Genomic DNA, 18,729 nt, shown 5'->3' with positions numbered 1-18,729 from the left:
CATATCTCGGTTGCAGGCTCGATCCCTGGCCCCAGTTGGGGCACGTTTGGGAGGCAACCAATTGATGCGTCTCTCTCAAATTGATGTTTCTCTCTCTCTCTCTCTCAATGCATTTACCACTTTGTACAGGCACAGGCTGAGAAGCACTCTCTTTTTCTCCCTTCCACTCTCTGAAAAGCAATGGAAAAATATCCTGAGGTGAGGATTAAAAAATAAAAATATAAAATAAAATAAAATCCAAATTTGATAACTCAGTATCTAGATCACCTGTGAATCTGTTTTTATTGCCTTTTTCCCCCTGTCACTTATTATGCTTGGTAATTTTTGACTAAATGATGGACATTTGTGTATGAAAAATTGCAGAGATTCTAGATGAGGCTATTTTCCTTCAGAAAGGATTTCTTTAAGCTCTGGCAAGCAATTAGAATAGAATTATATCACATTAATCTAATTAGGGATTTAGCTAATTAGATGCTGGATTCAGTCTTTGTAAATCTAGTCTATAATATAGTCTACCCTTCTTCCTTGAGTGTAGTCCTTCAGAGGTCCCAAATGAAAGCCAAGTCCTCTACCAAAGCCCTGCCACCTCGGTTAGCCATGCACTCAAATTTGTATTTCCCCAGCACCATAAGATTGCCAATAGTTCCTTAGCCTTTTACCAGCCAATTTTGGTTCTGTTTTTCTGCCTCTCAGCCTGTGCCTCTTACAAATTGGTAAATGCATCAAGGAGAAAGGAGCTCAGAATGTCAGTCTCACTTTTTGTACTTTCTCCTCTGGGACCTCGGCCTCTTGAATCCTGCCTCTATTGGTACTTCCCAGTGACTTCACACAGATGCTTTTTGTATTCACCTTGCTTTTCTAATTGTTCTAGGGAGGAGGCTTGGTCTGCTGCTAGAAGCCAGTTTACCAATCCACCAGAACCAAGGAAAGTCATTACTTGGTTTTAGTGAGCGCATGCTGGTGGCTCAGGAGCACCTCTTCCCAACGTCAACCACACGCAAAAACGTGTCCTATAACATTGTAAAGGTCATCGACAGGCTTTTTAGTGAGAACAAGCTAGTGTGGTAGAAAACACAAAACTTTGGAGTGAGACTCAGGTTTAAACCAGGCTCCCCCTGTGTACCTTTGGACAAGCTGTTTTCCCCTCTGAGCCTTCATTTCCCTAGCTACAAAATAAGAATAGTGACCCATTTCACAGGGTTCTTGGAAGGATGGAGTGTGGTGTGCACAAAGGACTTAGCATGTGGTAACCCTCAATGCAGGAGCTACCTGAGATCAACTTTTTACCTCTCTTTGAAAAGGGGGAATCATCTTTGCCTTTTAAAGTTCTAAAAGAATTAAGCTTTTACAACTATCTACTAATGGATTCTTTTTTTCCATTTATCTTTGTTAGTAAAGAGTAGTCACTTGATATTTATATTACCAATAGCCTCCTTTCAAAGTGTTTTGATGCTTCAGATAGTTTAGAATGGCTCTAGATCAGTCTCAGAAATATCAGAACAAATAGTTCTCAAAAAGCTTGTCAGTAAATGGGCTGGTTTCCTTAATGAACTAACATGTATGCAGTGGTGTAATTGCATATAATACTGTTATAGAAAAGCTTATGCTCCCAGTTAGGGTAGCTAAACTCACAATTTAACTACCAGTACTTGGCTAAACATAGAACACGGCCACATCTGTTGAAGGCAGTCATGAAAATCTAGCCTGTGGTTGCTAAATTCCGTTTTTCTCTCCTGTACAGATTAAGAAACAATGCAAAGCAATGATAAACTTTCTTTTCAAAAGTATTTTTTTTATTTTGCTTGATGTAATTTTATTTCTTTATATTTTATCACTTAAAGATAATAAAGTACAGCTGGCTCTAGATTTATGAACAGCCAGCTTACAAGAAACTAATCCATGATCAGGGGTGAGGAGCAAAGGGCTCAGTCTGAAGTTGTCCCCACTGTGTTCAGGGGAAGTGGCTGTCCTCGCCCCTCCATCCAGAGTTCTTAGAGATCAATCCTAAGGGGTCATTTCACACAAGAAGAGTTAATATGCTTCTTGTAGCTAGAGAACACTGCCTTAGGCCTTTACTCTCCTTTACACGCACGCACGCTCACACACATGCGAACACACACACACAGGCTCACACACACACACGCAGGCTCATGCACACACATGCAGGCTCATGCACGCACACACACGCACACATGCAGGCTCACACACACACAGGCTCATGCACACACATGCAGGCTCACACACACGCACACACACCTGAAGAAGAGTGAGAGTGTGTTCTAGCCAGGCCGCGGGTGGCTCAGTGGGTGAGCGTCAGCCCAGTAACTAAGCGGTCAGTTTGATTCCCAGTCGGTTTGATTCCCGGTCAGGGCGCATGCCCGGGCTGCGGGCTCCATCCCCCACGTCGGGGTGTATGGGAGGCAGCCAATCAATGTCTCTCTCTCACATCCATGTGTTTCTTTCTCTCTCTCCCTTCCACTCTCTCTGAAAAGAAATGGAAAAATATCCTCGGGTGAGGATTAAAAATGTATATATATCTCTCCTTAGATGAACGTTAAAAAAAACAGTGATGAAAAGGTGCCAGTACTGATTCTAAGGAACATATATTACAACGCACATGTACAGAGGCAATTTCAAGAGTACGATAGGAGCCATGAAAAGGATAAGCACAAGATAGTTAGCAAAATACAGGAGAAAAATCACACCTAGTCTAAGGTGGGAACGACTGGAATATACATGCACATACAGAGCTACACACATGCAGACATGAGTGATGGCTTCCTGGAGGGGTAAAACCTAAGCTAACATCAGAACAGAGAGCCGACCACAAAAAGAGAGAATGGCCCTCCATAAGGAGACAATGGAACGAACAAAGACACACAGATAATAGAGAATAGGGCACTGGAACATAGTGAAAGTACATCAGGACTCTCAGGGGATTCCTATTCTGTCTAGAAAACATACTGCCCAAGGCCTATAGCACACTGAGCCCTCATGGCTAGTGGGCTACTCTTTGGTATGCCCATGTAACCTGTTCCCAATAACTGAATTGTGTGCTTATTAAGAGTCTCTTAAATTATTCCTAACCTATTTCCGCCAGTAGCTCTTGTTATTGTGGTTTGATTAGACAGTAATACAAGGATGAGATATGAATGCAAAAGACAGTTATCACCACAAGAACCAAGTTGAATGCTTTAGAAAAACTAGATAAAAGAAAAAAAAAATGTTCTCAAAGTAGGTATGAGGGAGATACCTGTAAAAATTGGGGATTAAATGGTCAAATTAGAAAACTTCTACTTTAAAATGATATGGTCACTAATAGGAAGGGAAGAGTGGAAAGAAATGCGGTAGGTGTGGTAAATAGGACCCACAGGGCATTATGTCCCAAAAGGTATTTGGGTTTCATCCTGAGGTCAGTGGTGAGCACTCAGAGGTACTAAGCAGGACAGTGACAAAACCAGATTCACATTTCACAAAGATGACTCTACCACAGAATAAAGGAGCAAAATGATGCAGAAAGACCTGTCAGAAAGCTGCTGCAGTAGCCCAAGTGAGAATTAATGTGAACTAAGAATTATTTTACTATTCGTAAGAATTGATTTTATGGGTTATATAGGCTCTTGTGGGCTTTCTAAGAAACCAACATTGCTATCACAATTTTCATGGGAAAGCATGTTCCAAAGAACCAATTACATGCCAATTAGCACACAACCTATGTAGACACTGGGAAGAACCGTTCACAACTTACTTGCCACCTGTTTTTATTTCTTTACTACAGAAGTCTCATCTGCCTCCCCAAAGTACAATCTTAATCTGCATCATTTCCACTGCAATCATGAAACCTTCTTATGTGAAGGACATCTAAAAAGGGCCTATTTCTAAATATGACTTTCGAAAGTAGATCTTTTTAAATGTCTGTACTAACTAGAGGTTAGGCTTCAGTATCTATGACTATAAATTACTCTTAGGACTCACGAGAGAAAACAAGGACACTTACTTCATGAAAGACTGCTCCTGAGTATGGAGACACTCCCAAGTCCAACAGTGAGAGGCCTTCGACCACTGAAAAGTAAGACATCCGAGTTCATTCTTACTTTGAAGACATGCAGATGGCCATAAACCAGCATTAGATACTCCCAGGACAAAGAGGGGCCTTACAGCTTACCGAATCCCCTTTATCTCATTCCCAGAAAGTGGGTTTAAGTCTTGACATGAATATTTATGATAATGGGGAGCTTTCTTACATAGAGTATCCCTTTCCCTTGTAGCGAACCACTCATTATGGGAATGTTTTATATTAAACTATAAGTCTCCTTTGATCTCCTTGTAACTTCCACCTACTCTGAGGTGTTTCATTTATGTATATTCTGCTCCATTGCAAAACACAGTAAGATAACAAATTAGAAGTTGGTGAGAAATGTTGTTCATAGGTGAGGAAATGAGCAATCACTCTAATATGTGCTTTGTTTGAGTGACATTTGTATTAACTTTCCTTCAGGACAATATGTACTTTTTAAGTGTATGCTTTTTGACCCAGAAACAATTGTTCTTAGGGCAATTTATCCTAGGGAAATAATTGGACAAGTGCCCAAAGAAATATGTTCATTACCATGCTCAAGAATAGGGAAAAATTAGAAATAATTCCAATGTTCATTAATGGAGATTTATTTAAATGAATTAGTGTGTGTGTGTGTGTGTGTGTGTATGTACATATATATACACACATACAGACAGATATACTTTCAATTTAAAATTATGCTATAATATAAATTGAATAAATAAAGAGAAAAGAAAGCTCTTTCTTAGAGACAATTATAAGTATTAAACGTAGAAGGAAAGATGGAAATAGAAAATCACCATTTGACAGACCCTGCAGTAATAATTGTAAAAGGCAAGTATCATCAATGGATACTGAAATCAGTGGGTAAAACTATAATGAGAAACAGAATATTTGCAAGGGGAAAAATAATAATTTTATGAGAATAAACCTGACATTCACTATCTTAATCAAGTGAATGAACTTTATTTACATCACCAGTAATACAGGGTGGGGCAAAAGTAAGTTTACAGTTCATATGGAAAATGATAAAATAATTAATGAATAATAATACAAGAATAAGCTCTGCACCCGGCTGGGCGTGGCTCAGCGGTTGAGCATCGACCTAGGATCCAGGAGATTGGGGTTCGATTCCCGCTCAGGGCACATGCCCGGGTTGTGGGCTAGGCAGCCGATCAATGACTCTCTCATCATTGATGTTTCTATCTCTCGCTCTCCCCCTCCTTTCCTCTCTCTGAAATCAATAAAGATATGTTTAAAAAAAAAAAAAAAAGAATAAGCTCTGTGTTTCATGTACTCACAACTACAAACCTATTTTTGCCCCACCCTGTATGTTGGCCAGTTAACATTACCAACATCAAATACCTCCTGATATGATTCACTGAGATGGGCATAAAACACTAGTATGGTCCTTATGCCAAAAATGTGGTACCCTTGCTAAATACGCACGATTTCAATCTAATCATGAGAAAACATTAGGCAAACCCAAATTGAGAGACAAAATAACTGGCCAGTACTCATTAAAAATGTTAAGTCCAGCCCGGCCGGGTGTGGCTCAGTGGTTGAGCGTCGACCTAGGATCCAGGAGATCGGGGTTCGATTTCCGGTCAGGGCACATGCCCGGGTTGCGGGCTCGATCAATGACTCTCTCATCATTGATGTTTCTGTCTCTCCCTCTCCCCCTCCTTTAAGATATATTTAAAAAAAAAAAAAGTTAAGTCTGAAGAAGTATCCCAGATTGGAAGAGACTAAGGATACATAACAGCTAAATGCAATGTGGGATCATGGATCATGGACTGGATCTTGGATGAGTAAAAGGACATTAGTGAAACAACTGTTAAAAATCTAATAAGATCTGCAGATTAGTTAATAGTACTGTATCAATGTTAATTTTATGGTTTGGGTCACTGTACTATGGTTATGTAGAACGTTATCCTACATCCTGAAGAGGCTGGATGAAGGGTAAACAGGAACTCTACGTATATTACTAACCCTTTTTAAAATCTAAACTTATTTCAAAATTAAGAGTTAAAATTTAAAAGTATGTTACAGATACACATTTACTGAAGAAAAGATGTCCATGAAATACTCTTGAAGAAAAGCAGGTTACAACATAACACATAAAATACAATAGAATTTTATTTTAAATATTTATAAGCATTCATTCATTCAATTATTTGAGAATAAATATGTATTCAACGATAAATGTCTCAAAATAAACATAAAAACATAAACATTAAAGAAAATAAAAATATACAAAAAATGTTAATAGTGCCCTTCTCTGGGTGATAAGATTACAGAAGATGTTTAGTTTCTTTTATTTTTTTCTTCACTTCCTGAACCTTTAGCAGTCAGCGTGTATTATTTTATAATTATTAAAAAGAAACAGGGTTGCAGGTGTGGGTGAAAAAGGTGAAGGGATTAAGCAACAGTAACAACAAAAACACTCATGGACATAGACAACAGAATGGTAATTACCAGAGGAAAAGAGGGTGGGGAGAGGCAGAAAAGGGGATAGGGGAAATAAATGGTAATGGAAGGAGACTTGATTTGGGGTGGTAAACATACAATATACAGATGATGTATTACAGAATTGTACAATTGAAATCTATATAATTTTATTAACCAATGTCACCCCAATAAATTCAATAAAAAAAAGCCAAAAATAAATTTTAAAAGAAAGTGAGTGAAGGATAAGAAAAAACATAAAATGGAGTTAATGTGCTCCCTATCAAGTGCCTGGAATGTGGTTCTGCTATCCTGATGATTATATATGACTTCACATTACTTAATAGGTAACTGATCTGGGGAAAGAGTTAACCTCATGTAAAAACATTTAAAAAAAAAAAAGTCAGTTTTTACTGCCACCATCTATAACATTAAAAAAGTGTAGGAAAAATATAAACTCACAATATTTGTACTTGAATACATTTAGCTTTATGATAAACTTCTTACAATGACCTTGCTTTTCTTGTTTTCATGCATGTGACTGAGAACTTTGGCATGGTCGGCAGTGTGTTTGGGAACATCTGAGCTATAGACTACCAAAATCCTCTAGAATATCACAGTGACTCTATTCCATGTGTAGAAGAATAATCAGGGTCCCCAAATTCTATTATATATAACAATGTTTCTATAATATTTTACTGGAAACATTTTAAAATAGACTTCACAAAATATCTGTTTGGATTTTTAAAAAATTTTTGTAAACCCTCAATTAAAAAACGCAGACCAGCCCGGCCGGGTGTGGCTCAGCAGTTGAGCATCCACCTGGGATCCAGGAGATGGAGGCTGGATTCCCGGTCAGGGCACACGCCCGGGTTGCGGGCTCGATCCCCAGTCCGGACGTTCAGGAAGCAGCCAGTCAATGGCTCACTCTCATCACTGATGTTTCTCCCTCTCCCTCTCCCTCCTTCTCTCTGAAGTCAATAAAGATACATTTAAAAAACAAAAACAAAAACCAAAACACAGACCAAAGAGCCTGGCGGGGGTGGCTCAGTGGTTGAACTTGGACCCATGAACCAAGTCGCTATTGATTGATTACCGGTCAGGACACATGCCCGGGTTGCAGGCTGGATCCTCAGCAGGGGACCTGCGGGAGGCACCCACATATGATCTCACTCATATGTGGAACGAAGTGAATAAAATAAACTGATGAACAAAATAGATCCAAAGACACAGAAACATGGAACAGATGAGGGATCTCAGAGGGGGCGGAGAGATTAACCAAAGAATTTATATGCATATATGCACAGCCCCTGCACAAAGACCATAGTGAGGTGAAGGCCTTGGGGGGGGGGGGGTTTGCTAGGTGGGGGGTCAATGGGGGGGAATGAGGAGGACATCTGTGACACTTTCAACAATAAATTACAAATTAATAATAATAAAAAGAAAAGACATAAGAAACAGTAGGAAAAGCTGCATTGCAAGTCCCAGACAGAATGGGTGCCTAAGCACCTCACATACATTTCTCCTTCAGACAGGATGAGTCTCCCCACCTGGGACCCCTCACACACCGTCCCACACAGCAGGAAGCACCACCTGCGATCCCGCGTTAAATCCCAAGCCCCCTTCAATTTCCACTGCCCCTTGCACGCGCCCTACGTACCCCGACCCTCCCTCAGACCACAGCCCCACGCGCAGGACCCCAGTGGGACACACCCCCTCAGCCCTCCCTCCCCCGGGGGATCCAGCTCCGGGCCCAGCCCCCACCAAACAGCCCCACGCCCCCTCCCCTCAGGCCCCGCCCTCCCGCCCTCCAGCCCTCCGGGGACGCCAGAGCGGGTCAGAACGTGGAGCTCGCGGCCACTGCCCCAGCCTCCCGTTCACAGAGGCCAGGGGAGCCCAGGCGGGACATGGCCGCCTCCTGGAGCCGGTGGCCTCACCTCGCTTCCAAGAGCTCAATGGGGACACCACCTCCACCCGCTCGGAGATGAACTCGGCCAGGCTGGAGCGGAACAAGGCCGCCCGCACGGTCACGGCTACCACCAGCAGCAGGGCCAAGGGAGCCGCCATGATAGCTGGGGTGGGCGCGCCGGCGGGGAGGGAGAGGCGCGGCGGCGGAGCCTCGCGGCCGCGGCGCCGCCTCTGTAGTTGCGCGGGCGGGCGCGCCCGGCTGCCGCTGCCGGAGCCGCCTGACAGGGAACTACCACTCCCAGGGAGCCTTGCGGCGGCGCAGGGCGGGGCGACGGAGAGCCGGGCTCTCGCGCTGGCGGCGGAGGGCGGGCGCGTCCCGGGGTGACTGGGGAAGTGTGAGAGCGGTGGGTCTCAAGTGCTGCTGAGACAGTCAAGTTGGGGGGCTTCAGACGGACGTTAGTTTCACGCGTGAGCATGCTTTTAATGTTTTAATGTTTCCCCTTTATATATGTATTTTTATTTTTATTTTTTTTTATATCTTTATTGATTTCAGAGAGAGGAAAGGAGAGGGACTGAGAGAGAAACATCAATCATAAGAGAGTCATTGACCGGCTGCCTCCTGCACTCCCCGGGCTGGGGATCGAGCCCGCAACCCGGGCATGTGCCCTGACCAGGAATGGAACCCCCATCGCCGGGATCCTAGGTCGATGCTTAACTGCCAAGCCACGCCCGGCCGGGCTCCCCTTTATATTTTTAAAGACTACTAGATATGTATCCATGTATTTGCAGTTGTGTATTGAGCGCCAGCTATTGCCAGGCAGTATATTGGATCCCGTGGATGCATTTGGTAGTAGTAGACAGATATGTTAGCCCTGTGGCCTTGAACGAGTTGCATAACCTTTCTGTGCCTCAGAGCTCTCATCTGAAAAATGTACTGGCTGTGGGCTCCTTTGGGACTGCTAGAAACAACTGACGAATGCTTAGAAATTTTGCCAGTCGCCTTTAAACACAGCCATTATCAAAAATCAAATATTAAAAACAAGGTAATAAGTACTCAAAACTCATCACTTCCTAATTATTTTACTATACCTTTGTTTTAATTGTGCTTTTGAGGTTATTAACCACTGGTCTTTCACTTTGGGAAATATTGTATAATGGTGTACTACTGCCTGGCCCTTCCCAAATCCGTGTTCAGTGAAAGCAGGTCATAGCTTGAAATCCCTCCTGATGGAAGTGTTTGCACCACAAAAGTCAGCACACACTCCAAATCAGGGTTTTGTAGTTTAGAGAGCCCTTTGATAAGAATTCAGAAGCACATTAATTAATGTATGAAAAGTGCTTATGGTGAGTGCTTAAATGTTAGCTCATAATACTTAATATTAAATATATGAGGAAATTTCAGATCTGTAAATGAAACACGTTGCATGAGCAAGAATAACTTGGTGGAAGGGTAGTGGTAATGTTATAGGTGGAAGAGGAGTTCTTGGGGTACCGTGAGGAAAAGAATTTCCTGAGGCCCCCATGGGAGGATGAGGTTTTGTGGAAAGCTTTACTGATGATGTAAAACTAAGGGGGTTTCCCTTCAAGGTCCCTCCATGGAAAAAGTCCAATCTTGTCTTCATTTGGGCCAGAATTAAGGCCATGGCCTAGAATCTCTGTACCATATTAAAATCCAGTCCAGTCCAACATCTGGCTAGTTTAGCTTGTGTTCCCAGACGCAGTCCATTGTATGTGAGGTGGTCACGGCCATGGGCCACGTGGCTGCTTAAGCCTACATGGCTACGGAGAGCAGCTGAGTGCATGGGTGAGTGTGGGTCAGGAGCAAGAGAGAACAAGAGCACGAGCGCAGAGATGAGAACAGAAGGGAACTCTGGTGATTTTAACCAGGAGCTTCCAAGATTTTGTGCTCTTCTGATGGGGTCCACCCCCTAGCTAATCCATTGTTCCCCAGGTTAGACTGACAGGCAAACACCTTCCCTACATAATCCTGACTTCACTGCACATGCACCCATCTCCCCCTTTGTTAGATATCTTCCCCCACTGATCTGCAGGGAATGGATTGGTGGTTCCCTGAGGAGCCAGGGAACAGAGCGTGAAGCTGCCCAGATGACCGTGCTTATAATGTCTGGCCTCCCCTTGTTGTCTTCCTATTATTAACTAGCTACTTGCAACGATAACATTAACACTGGACAGGGTGGTCAGCGAAGACTCTGAGAAGAGGTGGCATTTAAGCTGAGACCTAAAAGATGAGAAATTAATCCAGAGCTTCCAAGCTGAAGGGCACTGACTCCAAGTCAAGAAACAGCAAGGTGTGTTTGAGAAAGGAAACAAGTAAGTTATGGTCCAAGAAGACAGAGTAGTAGAAGGTGTGGATGGAGAGGCAGATATGAGTCAATCAGGTAGGGACCTGTTCGCCATGGTTGGGAATTTGGGCTTTATTCAAAGTGCAATTCATGTGCCATTGGAGAATTTTAAACCAGAAAAATGTATATTTTTTAAAGATCGTTATATCCCCAGGCTTTATACCTGGTGTTGGGGAATATTGCAATGACAAAGTTGTATCCCTTGCTTTTATGGAACTTGGAGAGTAGCTGCAGAGATGTGATAGGCTTAAAATAACACAAATAAAAGTAAAATCTCAAACTATGATGAGGGAAGGGAGAAAGGGAGCAGAATGGTAGCAGAATGCAAAATTCTGCCCTGGAGCAGATAGCTCCTTGACCAGTGGGAGGAGCAGGTCTCCACTGGGAGAGGGGATCATGAAGGAACGGAGAGAGGCACTCTCATCCTTTGAGCCCTGCTCTGCCAAGCATTGTGCCATACTTTTAACATACATTAGTTTGTTTAGTCTGTACAACCTTCCTTCCTAAAGATGTGTGTAGTGTAAGGCTTGACATTGGGTGGGTTTTTTTTCTTCCTTTTTTTATAATGCAATTATCTGTCTTAAGCTTTGATTGCTGAGACACCCACTTCAAGGACAGCCATCTTGAGTAAACACGTTTCCAGCCACACAACTAGATAAAGAGCCTGACAGCCTCCCCCTTATTGAGGCTCCTTTGTTTTAGAGATACTGGTTGATTTAAATAACTTACCACTGGGGCTACTTGTTTGCTTTTCTTTCTTCTGGGGCTTTAAATTCCTGCTTTTTAAATTCACCAATAAAGTGTGAGCCTATGAAACTCTAGGCAACCCCCTTGGCCCCAATAAAAGCAGCACCCCAGGCCTGTGACCTGTGAGCTCTCTCTCTCTCCTTAACTTTACTGTGTGGCCCCAGGTGTGCTGTGTAATTTTCAGGTCTTACCAGTCTTGTAAGTAATAAACCTTATCTTTTCAAAGTTTCCTGATGGTTATTGCTGAAGGGTATCTTGAAATCATAATAAGAAGAACCACAAGGGCTGGTCCAGCTACAACACTGGTTATTGATAGGCGAGACCAATACAAAACAAACGTTGGTATTTCCTTTTACATAAAAGGAAGAGACATGTATTACATCATCTTAAAGTATATTACATCATGAAAAGTGGAGGAGATTATAACAAACATATTGAAGACTGAACAAGATTATGTAATGTAAAATGCTTAGTACATAGCAAGTGCTCAATATACATTGTTAGCTGTTTTATTATTATTTGCACTATCCTAACAAATTATTTACAAATTCTTCTTAGGGTTTGGATTGTCTTTGGGAAAAACAGTGATTAGCCATGATAAGTAGAAGATGTAACCCAAACCAGTGGTTCTTAAACATGAGTGTGCATGGATCATAGCTCCTAAATGTAAGAGCTAAAACTGTAAGACTCCTAGAAGAAAACATAGAAGTAAATCTCCATGACCTTGAGTTAGGCAATGGTTTCTGAGTTATAACACCAAAAGCACAGGCAACAAAAGGATAAATTGGACTTCTTCAAAATTAAAAACTTCGCCCTTCCCGGCCAGCATGGCTCAGCAGTTGAGCATCGATCTATGATCCAGGAGGCCGTGGTTTGATTCCTGGTCAGGGCACATGCACAGGTTGTGGGCTTGATCCACAGTAGGGGGCATGCACGAGGCAGCCAATCAATGACTCTTTCATCATTGATGTTTCTATCTGTTTCTCCCTTACTCTCTCTGAAATCAATCAAAAAAATTTTTTTAAAAATACACTTGGCATAAAGCACAAGTGGGCAACTCAGCTAGTCTGAGCGCCCTGGGTGCCTGGTGGGGGTTCAAGGGTTTTATACTCCCCCCCCATAGGTTTCAAGGTTCCCCTTTTACAGTTGCTTCATTTTCCAGAATTTATGAGAACATCTAGTGGTTTTATCTTGCTGACTTTTGTTCAGTGGGTGAGATAAACTCCCCCTTTTCCCCTTCTCCTCCTCCTGCCCTAACAGCTATCTTTCCTGCCTAACATACCCCCATCTAGTAACACCATCCAAATGTTTTTGGGGTTTTGTTATTTGTCCCCAAGACTTCATCTATCTTTGGGTTTAGCTGGCACGAATGTCATTAATTGGATATTTGTTTTTTATTTTCCCAGGCCAGGGTGATTAAAGCTATGTATTCTCTGGTTATGGAGGAGAGGTATAAGCCATTTGTTCTCAAGTGTCCTTTGTTGGGGAAGATAAGGTCTTGCAGTTTTCAAGCTGGCTGTAAGCAGCCCAAACTGTTTGGCTTTGTTTAATTCTTGTCTCAGTTTTCCCATTCCAGTTGCCCAGGAATTCTCTTAGTTTCTTACTGTCCTTCCCCATTTTCATTTCTTGGTGGTGTCCTTTGGATCACAAAAGTTTAAAAAAAATTTTTAAAGCCTTTTTTTTTTAACATCTTTATTGATTTCAGAGAGAGGAAAGGAGAGGGAGAGAGATAGAAACATCAATGATGAGAAAGTCATTGATTGGCTGCCTCCTGCACCCCGCCCCCCCCACTGGGGATCCAGCCTGGGCATGTGCCCTGTCCCAGAATCAAACCGCGGTCTCCTGGATCATAGGATCATAGGTTGGTACTCAACAGCTGAGCAATGCCTGCAGGGCTGGGAATCAATCTTGATATCTCCCACTTCCCCATCCCTTGTATACAATCCACCTTAAAACTTTGACCTAATCAGTCAAATTCATCTTACTCCTCTCCATTTTCACTGCCACCACCCTGGTCTAAGCCACCAGGATTTCTCACCTAGATGTCTGTTAAACTTCTTGACTACCCTCCTGCTGCCACTCTTCACTCTCAACCCATTCTCTATCCCTGACACCTATTGTTGAGTGAATGAATGAGTGAATGAATAAATGAGCAAATGAATGAATATCACTAACCTCTCACTTAAAATCCTTCACTGGCTTTCTTTTGCACTTGGTTTAAGAATCAAGTCCTTAAGATGACTTGCAAGGGAAGGGCCAGCATGATCTATCCTCCACCTGCCTCTGTTACCTCTTCCCCCATTTTTCTGCCCTCTTTGCACCTGAGAAAATAAACTACCAATAGCCATTCCCTTGGATGAACCTTGAAACATATTCTACTTTGTACACGCCACCACCTACTCCCAAAAGCATCTGTCTTCACTTAGCAAAGTCCTACATATCCTTCAAAGCCCATTCTTAAAATTTCCCTCTTTATGAAGACTTTGATTCCATCAGGGAGTGTTTTTTCTTTGTGCTCCCAAAGCATTTAGCAGCTACCTCTATCCTGCACTTAATAATCACTATTCGCCCGGCCGGGCTTGGCTCAGTGGTTGAGCGTCGACCTAGGATCCAGGCGATCGGGATTCGATTCCCCGTCAGGGCACATGCCCGGGTTGCGGGCTAGCTGATCAGTGACTCTCGTCATTGATGTTTCTATCTCTGTCTCTCCCTCTCCTTTCCTCTCTCTGAAATCAATAAAGATATATTTAAATAATAATAATAATCACTATCCAATAATCAGTTATCTGGAGTTACTGGGAGTCTGATTGTTCTGTTGGTTGTGTCTGCTGAATCTTACTTATGGTGGATTGTTTCCTTGTGTATTTCATCAGTTGTTTCCTTGCAGATTAGCTAATGTTTGGAAGGGCTTTATATATAGGAATTCTGTGTAGTGCACAATGGGGGGCAGGAGCTGTGGGGGAAACCCAGAGAGGATTTGTATTTGTTTCTGCTAGGCATCTGAGAGAGAGTTTTGGAGTAGGTCTCTTTTTATGTTAATTTCTCAGCCTCAGGGATTCCCAGCATGCAGGTGATATAAACATGAACCCCAGACACATAGAGGGGCAGGTACGTGGTTTCAAATTCTCAGGAAACAGTTTTTCCCCCACCTAAAGACCGAGTCAAGACAGACACATAGGACACACGGATTTTTGTCTCCTTTGCTAGTAGTCAGATGTTTGTTTGTTTCTCCCTAGTGTACTCTTTCACTGTGGGTGTCTATCTTCAAGGGCTCTAGATTTATCAAAGGTCTCAGTTCCAACCCTAAGTTTCACATAAACCCAAATCTTCATCTCCCCAATTGTCTGTTAAAACCCAAACTATTGCAGGTCCAGTTGTGCATTTAAAAGGATGTTTATTGCTTTTATTTCCAGATTTCCATGTGTGTAGCAGGAAGTTCCAGATATTTTCAGAAAAGGAAGTCCAACTCAATACTTAGGAGACAGAATGTCATTGTCTGTTTACTTATCTATTTTCCCCATGACTATCAAGCTCTGAATGGGCAGGATCTGGGTTTGACTCATCTCTGGGTCAAGACACCCAGCACTAGACACAGAGTAAATGCTCAGTGCATTTGTTCATACCAAGCCTCCAGTCAGACACCTCTAGAGATAGGGAGGGCTCACTTTCTCCCAAAGTAGCCTTCCCTTTGGAAAGGGTTATGTTACCTGGGTGACCACCTGATTAATGGGGACAGCCTGGCCCTCATTTGTGTTCATCCTTCCCAACACTCAGCTTGTTCACTCAGATTCTGCAGGGGCTGAGGGTGTATCAGGGCCTGAATGATCCCAGTGATAACTGGGGCTTTGAGCTTTGATTCAGGAGGAAGCACATGGGCCAGTTCTAAACGTAAACCTAAAGCTATTATGCAGCATTAGTAGAAGTCTAAACTGGAACAACACTTTGGGAGAGCAATGCAACAGCATCTATATAATTTAAAATATGTATACTTATCTTTTTTTTAATCCTCACCTGAGGATATTTTTTCCATTGCTTTTCAGAGAGAGTGGAAGGAAGAGAGAGAAGGAGAGGGAGGGAGGGAGAGAGAGAGAGAAAGAGAGAGAGAGAGATGTGAGAAAGACACATCGATTGGTTGCTCCTCCCACTGCCTGAACCAGGGCTGGGGATGCAACCGAGGTATGTGCCCTTGGGTGGAATCGAATCCAGAACCCTTCAGTCTGTGGGCTGATGCTCACACCACTGAGCCAAAGCAGCCAGGGACAAGTTTTTTTTTGTTTTTTGTTTTTAAATGAGGTATATCTACATGTATTGACATAGGTAGAACTCCCAAGTCATATTGCTGAGTGAAAAATGTGAGTCTGCAGGACAGAGTGTATATTTATGTAGAAACAAACAAACCTACAAGCAGTATAAACTGTTACATCCTGAAAGCTATTTGGCAATACCTATTAACTTTTACATTGCTCCTTAAACTTTTTAGATAACCTCAACCTACTAATCCCCACTAATATTCATCTTATAAATAAATATGCAAAATAATGGATAAAAATATTAATTGCAGTATTGTCTGTAGTAATAAAATATGAGAAACAACCTTTCTTTCATTAGGAGACTGGTAAATATTGTGCATACCACGACAGAATACAATGCAGGCATGAAAAAGAATGAGGCTTTTCCTGCCCAGCAGGTGTGGCTCAGTAGTTGAGCCTTGACCCAGGAACCAAGAGGTCATGGTATGATTCCTGGTCAGGGAACCTGTCCGAGTTGCAGGCTCCATCCCAAATAGGCGGGATGCAGGAGGCAGCTGATCGATGATGTTTCTCTCTCACCGATGTTTCTATCTCTCTGTCCCTCTCCCTGCCTCTCATAAAAATAAAATAGAATGAGGCTTTTCTTGATAAGGAAAGGTATATGAGATATGTTGAAAAGTGGGGGGGAAAACAAGGGGGAGGGGCAGAACAGTGCCTCTATGTATGTGCAAAAATGCATACATGTATATATGCATTGGATTTTAAATGCATAGAATATCACTGGAAGGAATAGAAGAAAACTAGAGTTGGTAGTTGCCTCCCGGGAAGAGACTGAGTGGTTAGGAACAGGGGAGGGAGACACACCTGCTTTTCACTGTATTTCCTATTGAACCTTTGGAATTTTGAACTATGTCCCTGTAACTAAGTAAGTAAATTAAAAATCTTAAAGCATAATTCTAAACCTAGAAGCAAAACAAGCCCTATGAAATAAAACACTTCCTATATGTATATACATATGTTGTGTACAAAAAAAGGGAAGGACACATTCCAAATTAGGGGCGGTGGTAGAAGGTCTCTGGGATTGAATGACGGGTGGTCAAGGGTGACCTTGACTTTGATTGTTTGAATTTTCTGTTTATAATTTTTTAGAAACTAAGAAGTTTGCTTGGAATTTATACAATATTTATGTAAGTTGTTGCATCATTTTAAATACATTTTAAATTTTTTTAAATTTTATTTTTGTTTAAAATATTACAGATGTCCCTTTTTCTCCCCAGTGACCCGTTCCACCCATCCCTACATTTTAATTTTTTAAAAGACTTCAGGTGGTTAGAATACAAACACCCCCAGGCAAAGGAGCGAGGCTGATCCTCCTTCTGAAAGAAGGATTCATGTCATGCCCTCTGTCCCACCTGCTTTCCCCAAGGACACCCTGGCTTAAGAGGAGGCACCTGGGCTGCTCCTGGCATCATCCCCAAAAGCCTCATCTGTCACCTCTCACCTATTTGGCTCCCTGTCCCTAGTGTTCTGGGCTGAGAACCAGAGCCAATTGACTGTAGGGTCATATTTCCAGAGGTCCCCATTGATGTGAGGTTGAGCAAAGGCAGCCCAGAAAAACTGAGAAGGCTAGCTACAACCTCTTACCTCTCTGTTCAATCCCTTCCATGCCTCACCACCCTTTCCCCCACCTCCAAAAATGTATTTCTCTCTCAGTCCATTCAGTGGAGAGAGGTCATCTGAAGAACCCATCCAACTAGATATGCAGGAATTTAGTATATGGGCTTTGGAGCCAGGATGACAGGACTCATATCCCAGTCTGTTACTTAGTAGCTGTCAAACCTTGGGCAGATACCTCGAACTCTCTGTGCCTCTGTTTCGGAGCCTTCAAGATATGAATAATAAGAGTAGCTCCCTCACAGGATCACTGTGAAGCTGTAATGAGAGATTTACATGAAAAACCTTTAGAACACCTCCTGGAACATAGAAAGCAATAAATAAATAGTAGCCATGATTATTAATACTTGTGCAAATACTTTTTTCTTTTTAAGGGACAGAACCAAAAAGCTTTGAAGGCCCTAGAAGAAAAATTAAATCTGGCAAGACAGTAAGTCACCTGGATATAGAGCAAGGAGGCATTAGTCATTAGCTTTCTAATCTGACCCAAGTCAGGAACAGTTGTGACAGAGGAAGTTCTTGAACAAAAAGTCCAAGGAAAATGATGATCTGACCCAAATCTGTGACAAGTTCACTTCAAAGAAGGAAAAACATCTGACCTGGGAATTATGAATGGCTGACTGTCCTCAAACAAGTTGGTCAATGTTGATTTTGTGCGTATAGGTCAGTGGTTATATTGTATTTTCTCAACTAAATGGAGTAAGTTTTTTATTCTTTTTAAACCAACTTAGTTGAGGTGTAATGAGCTTTGACAAAGATAGGGTTGCCAAAAATGTACACACACACTTTGAATAATTATAAAGGCAGTGTTTATTAAAATACATTTCATTTTCAAAATGGAGCTATCAGCTGTTAAAGTGTGTATACATTTTTTTGGGACACCCTCTATATACACCCAAGTAACCAATCCCACAATTGAAATTTTGAGCATTTCTATCACTGCAGAATATTCCCTCGTCCCTCTTTGTAGTCAGTCCTTCCACCCCCCCACCCCGCCCAGGCAGCTACTGATCTGCTTTCCGTTGGTATATCTTACTTTTGCCTGTTCTAGAAGTTCATGTGAATGGCATCCTGTGGTATGTACCCTTTTGCATCTGGTTTCTTCTGTTCAGCCTTGTGTTTTGAGGTTCATCAATATTTTTTGCAGGTATTAGTTTATTCCTTTTTAAATGCTTAGTAGTAGTCCATATACCACAATTATGTTAACTTTATATACTATATTTTGAGAGAATACAGGTTGATTTTGTTTGAACTCTAGGAGTAGAGAGTGAAGCGATAAGAA

General features: G+C 42.1%; 1 protein-coding gene across 1 annotated transcript in view; it reads right to left on the bottom strand.

The window, feature by feature from the left end:
- PIGU (phosphatidylinositol glycan anchor biosynthesis class U) overlaps positions 1–8,648 on the bottom strand; it is a 76,213-nt gene extending 67,565 nt beyond the window's left edge. Inside the window, exons 1-2 of the mRNA XM_081148922.1 lie at positions 8,443–8,648; positions 3,998–4,062 (exon numbers count right to left, since the gene is read on the bottom strand). Coding sequence (XP_081005048.1) covers positions 3,998–4,062; positions 8,443–8,572 — 195 coding nt within the window. The 5' untranslated portion in view covers positions 8,573–8,648. The remainder of the gene's footprint in view (positions 1–3,997; positions 4,063–8,442) is intronic.
- Between the last annotated feature and the right edge of the window lie 10,081 nt (positions 8,649–18,729).

The sequence above is a fragment of the Miniopterus schreibersii genome (assembly GCF_964146895.1).
Source record: "Miniopterus schreibersii genome assembly, chromosome: 10".
Lineage (NCBI taxonomy): Eukaryota > Metazoa > Chordata > Mammalia > Chiroptera > Miniopteridae > Miniopterus > Miniopterus schreibersii.
The sequence above is the reverse complement of the archived record's forward strand: the minus strand, read 5'-3'. Positions and strand labels throughout refer to the sequence as shown.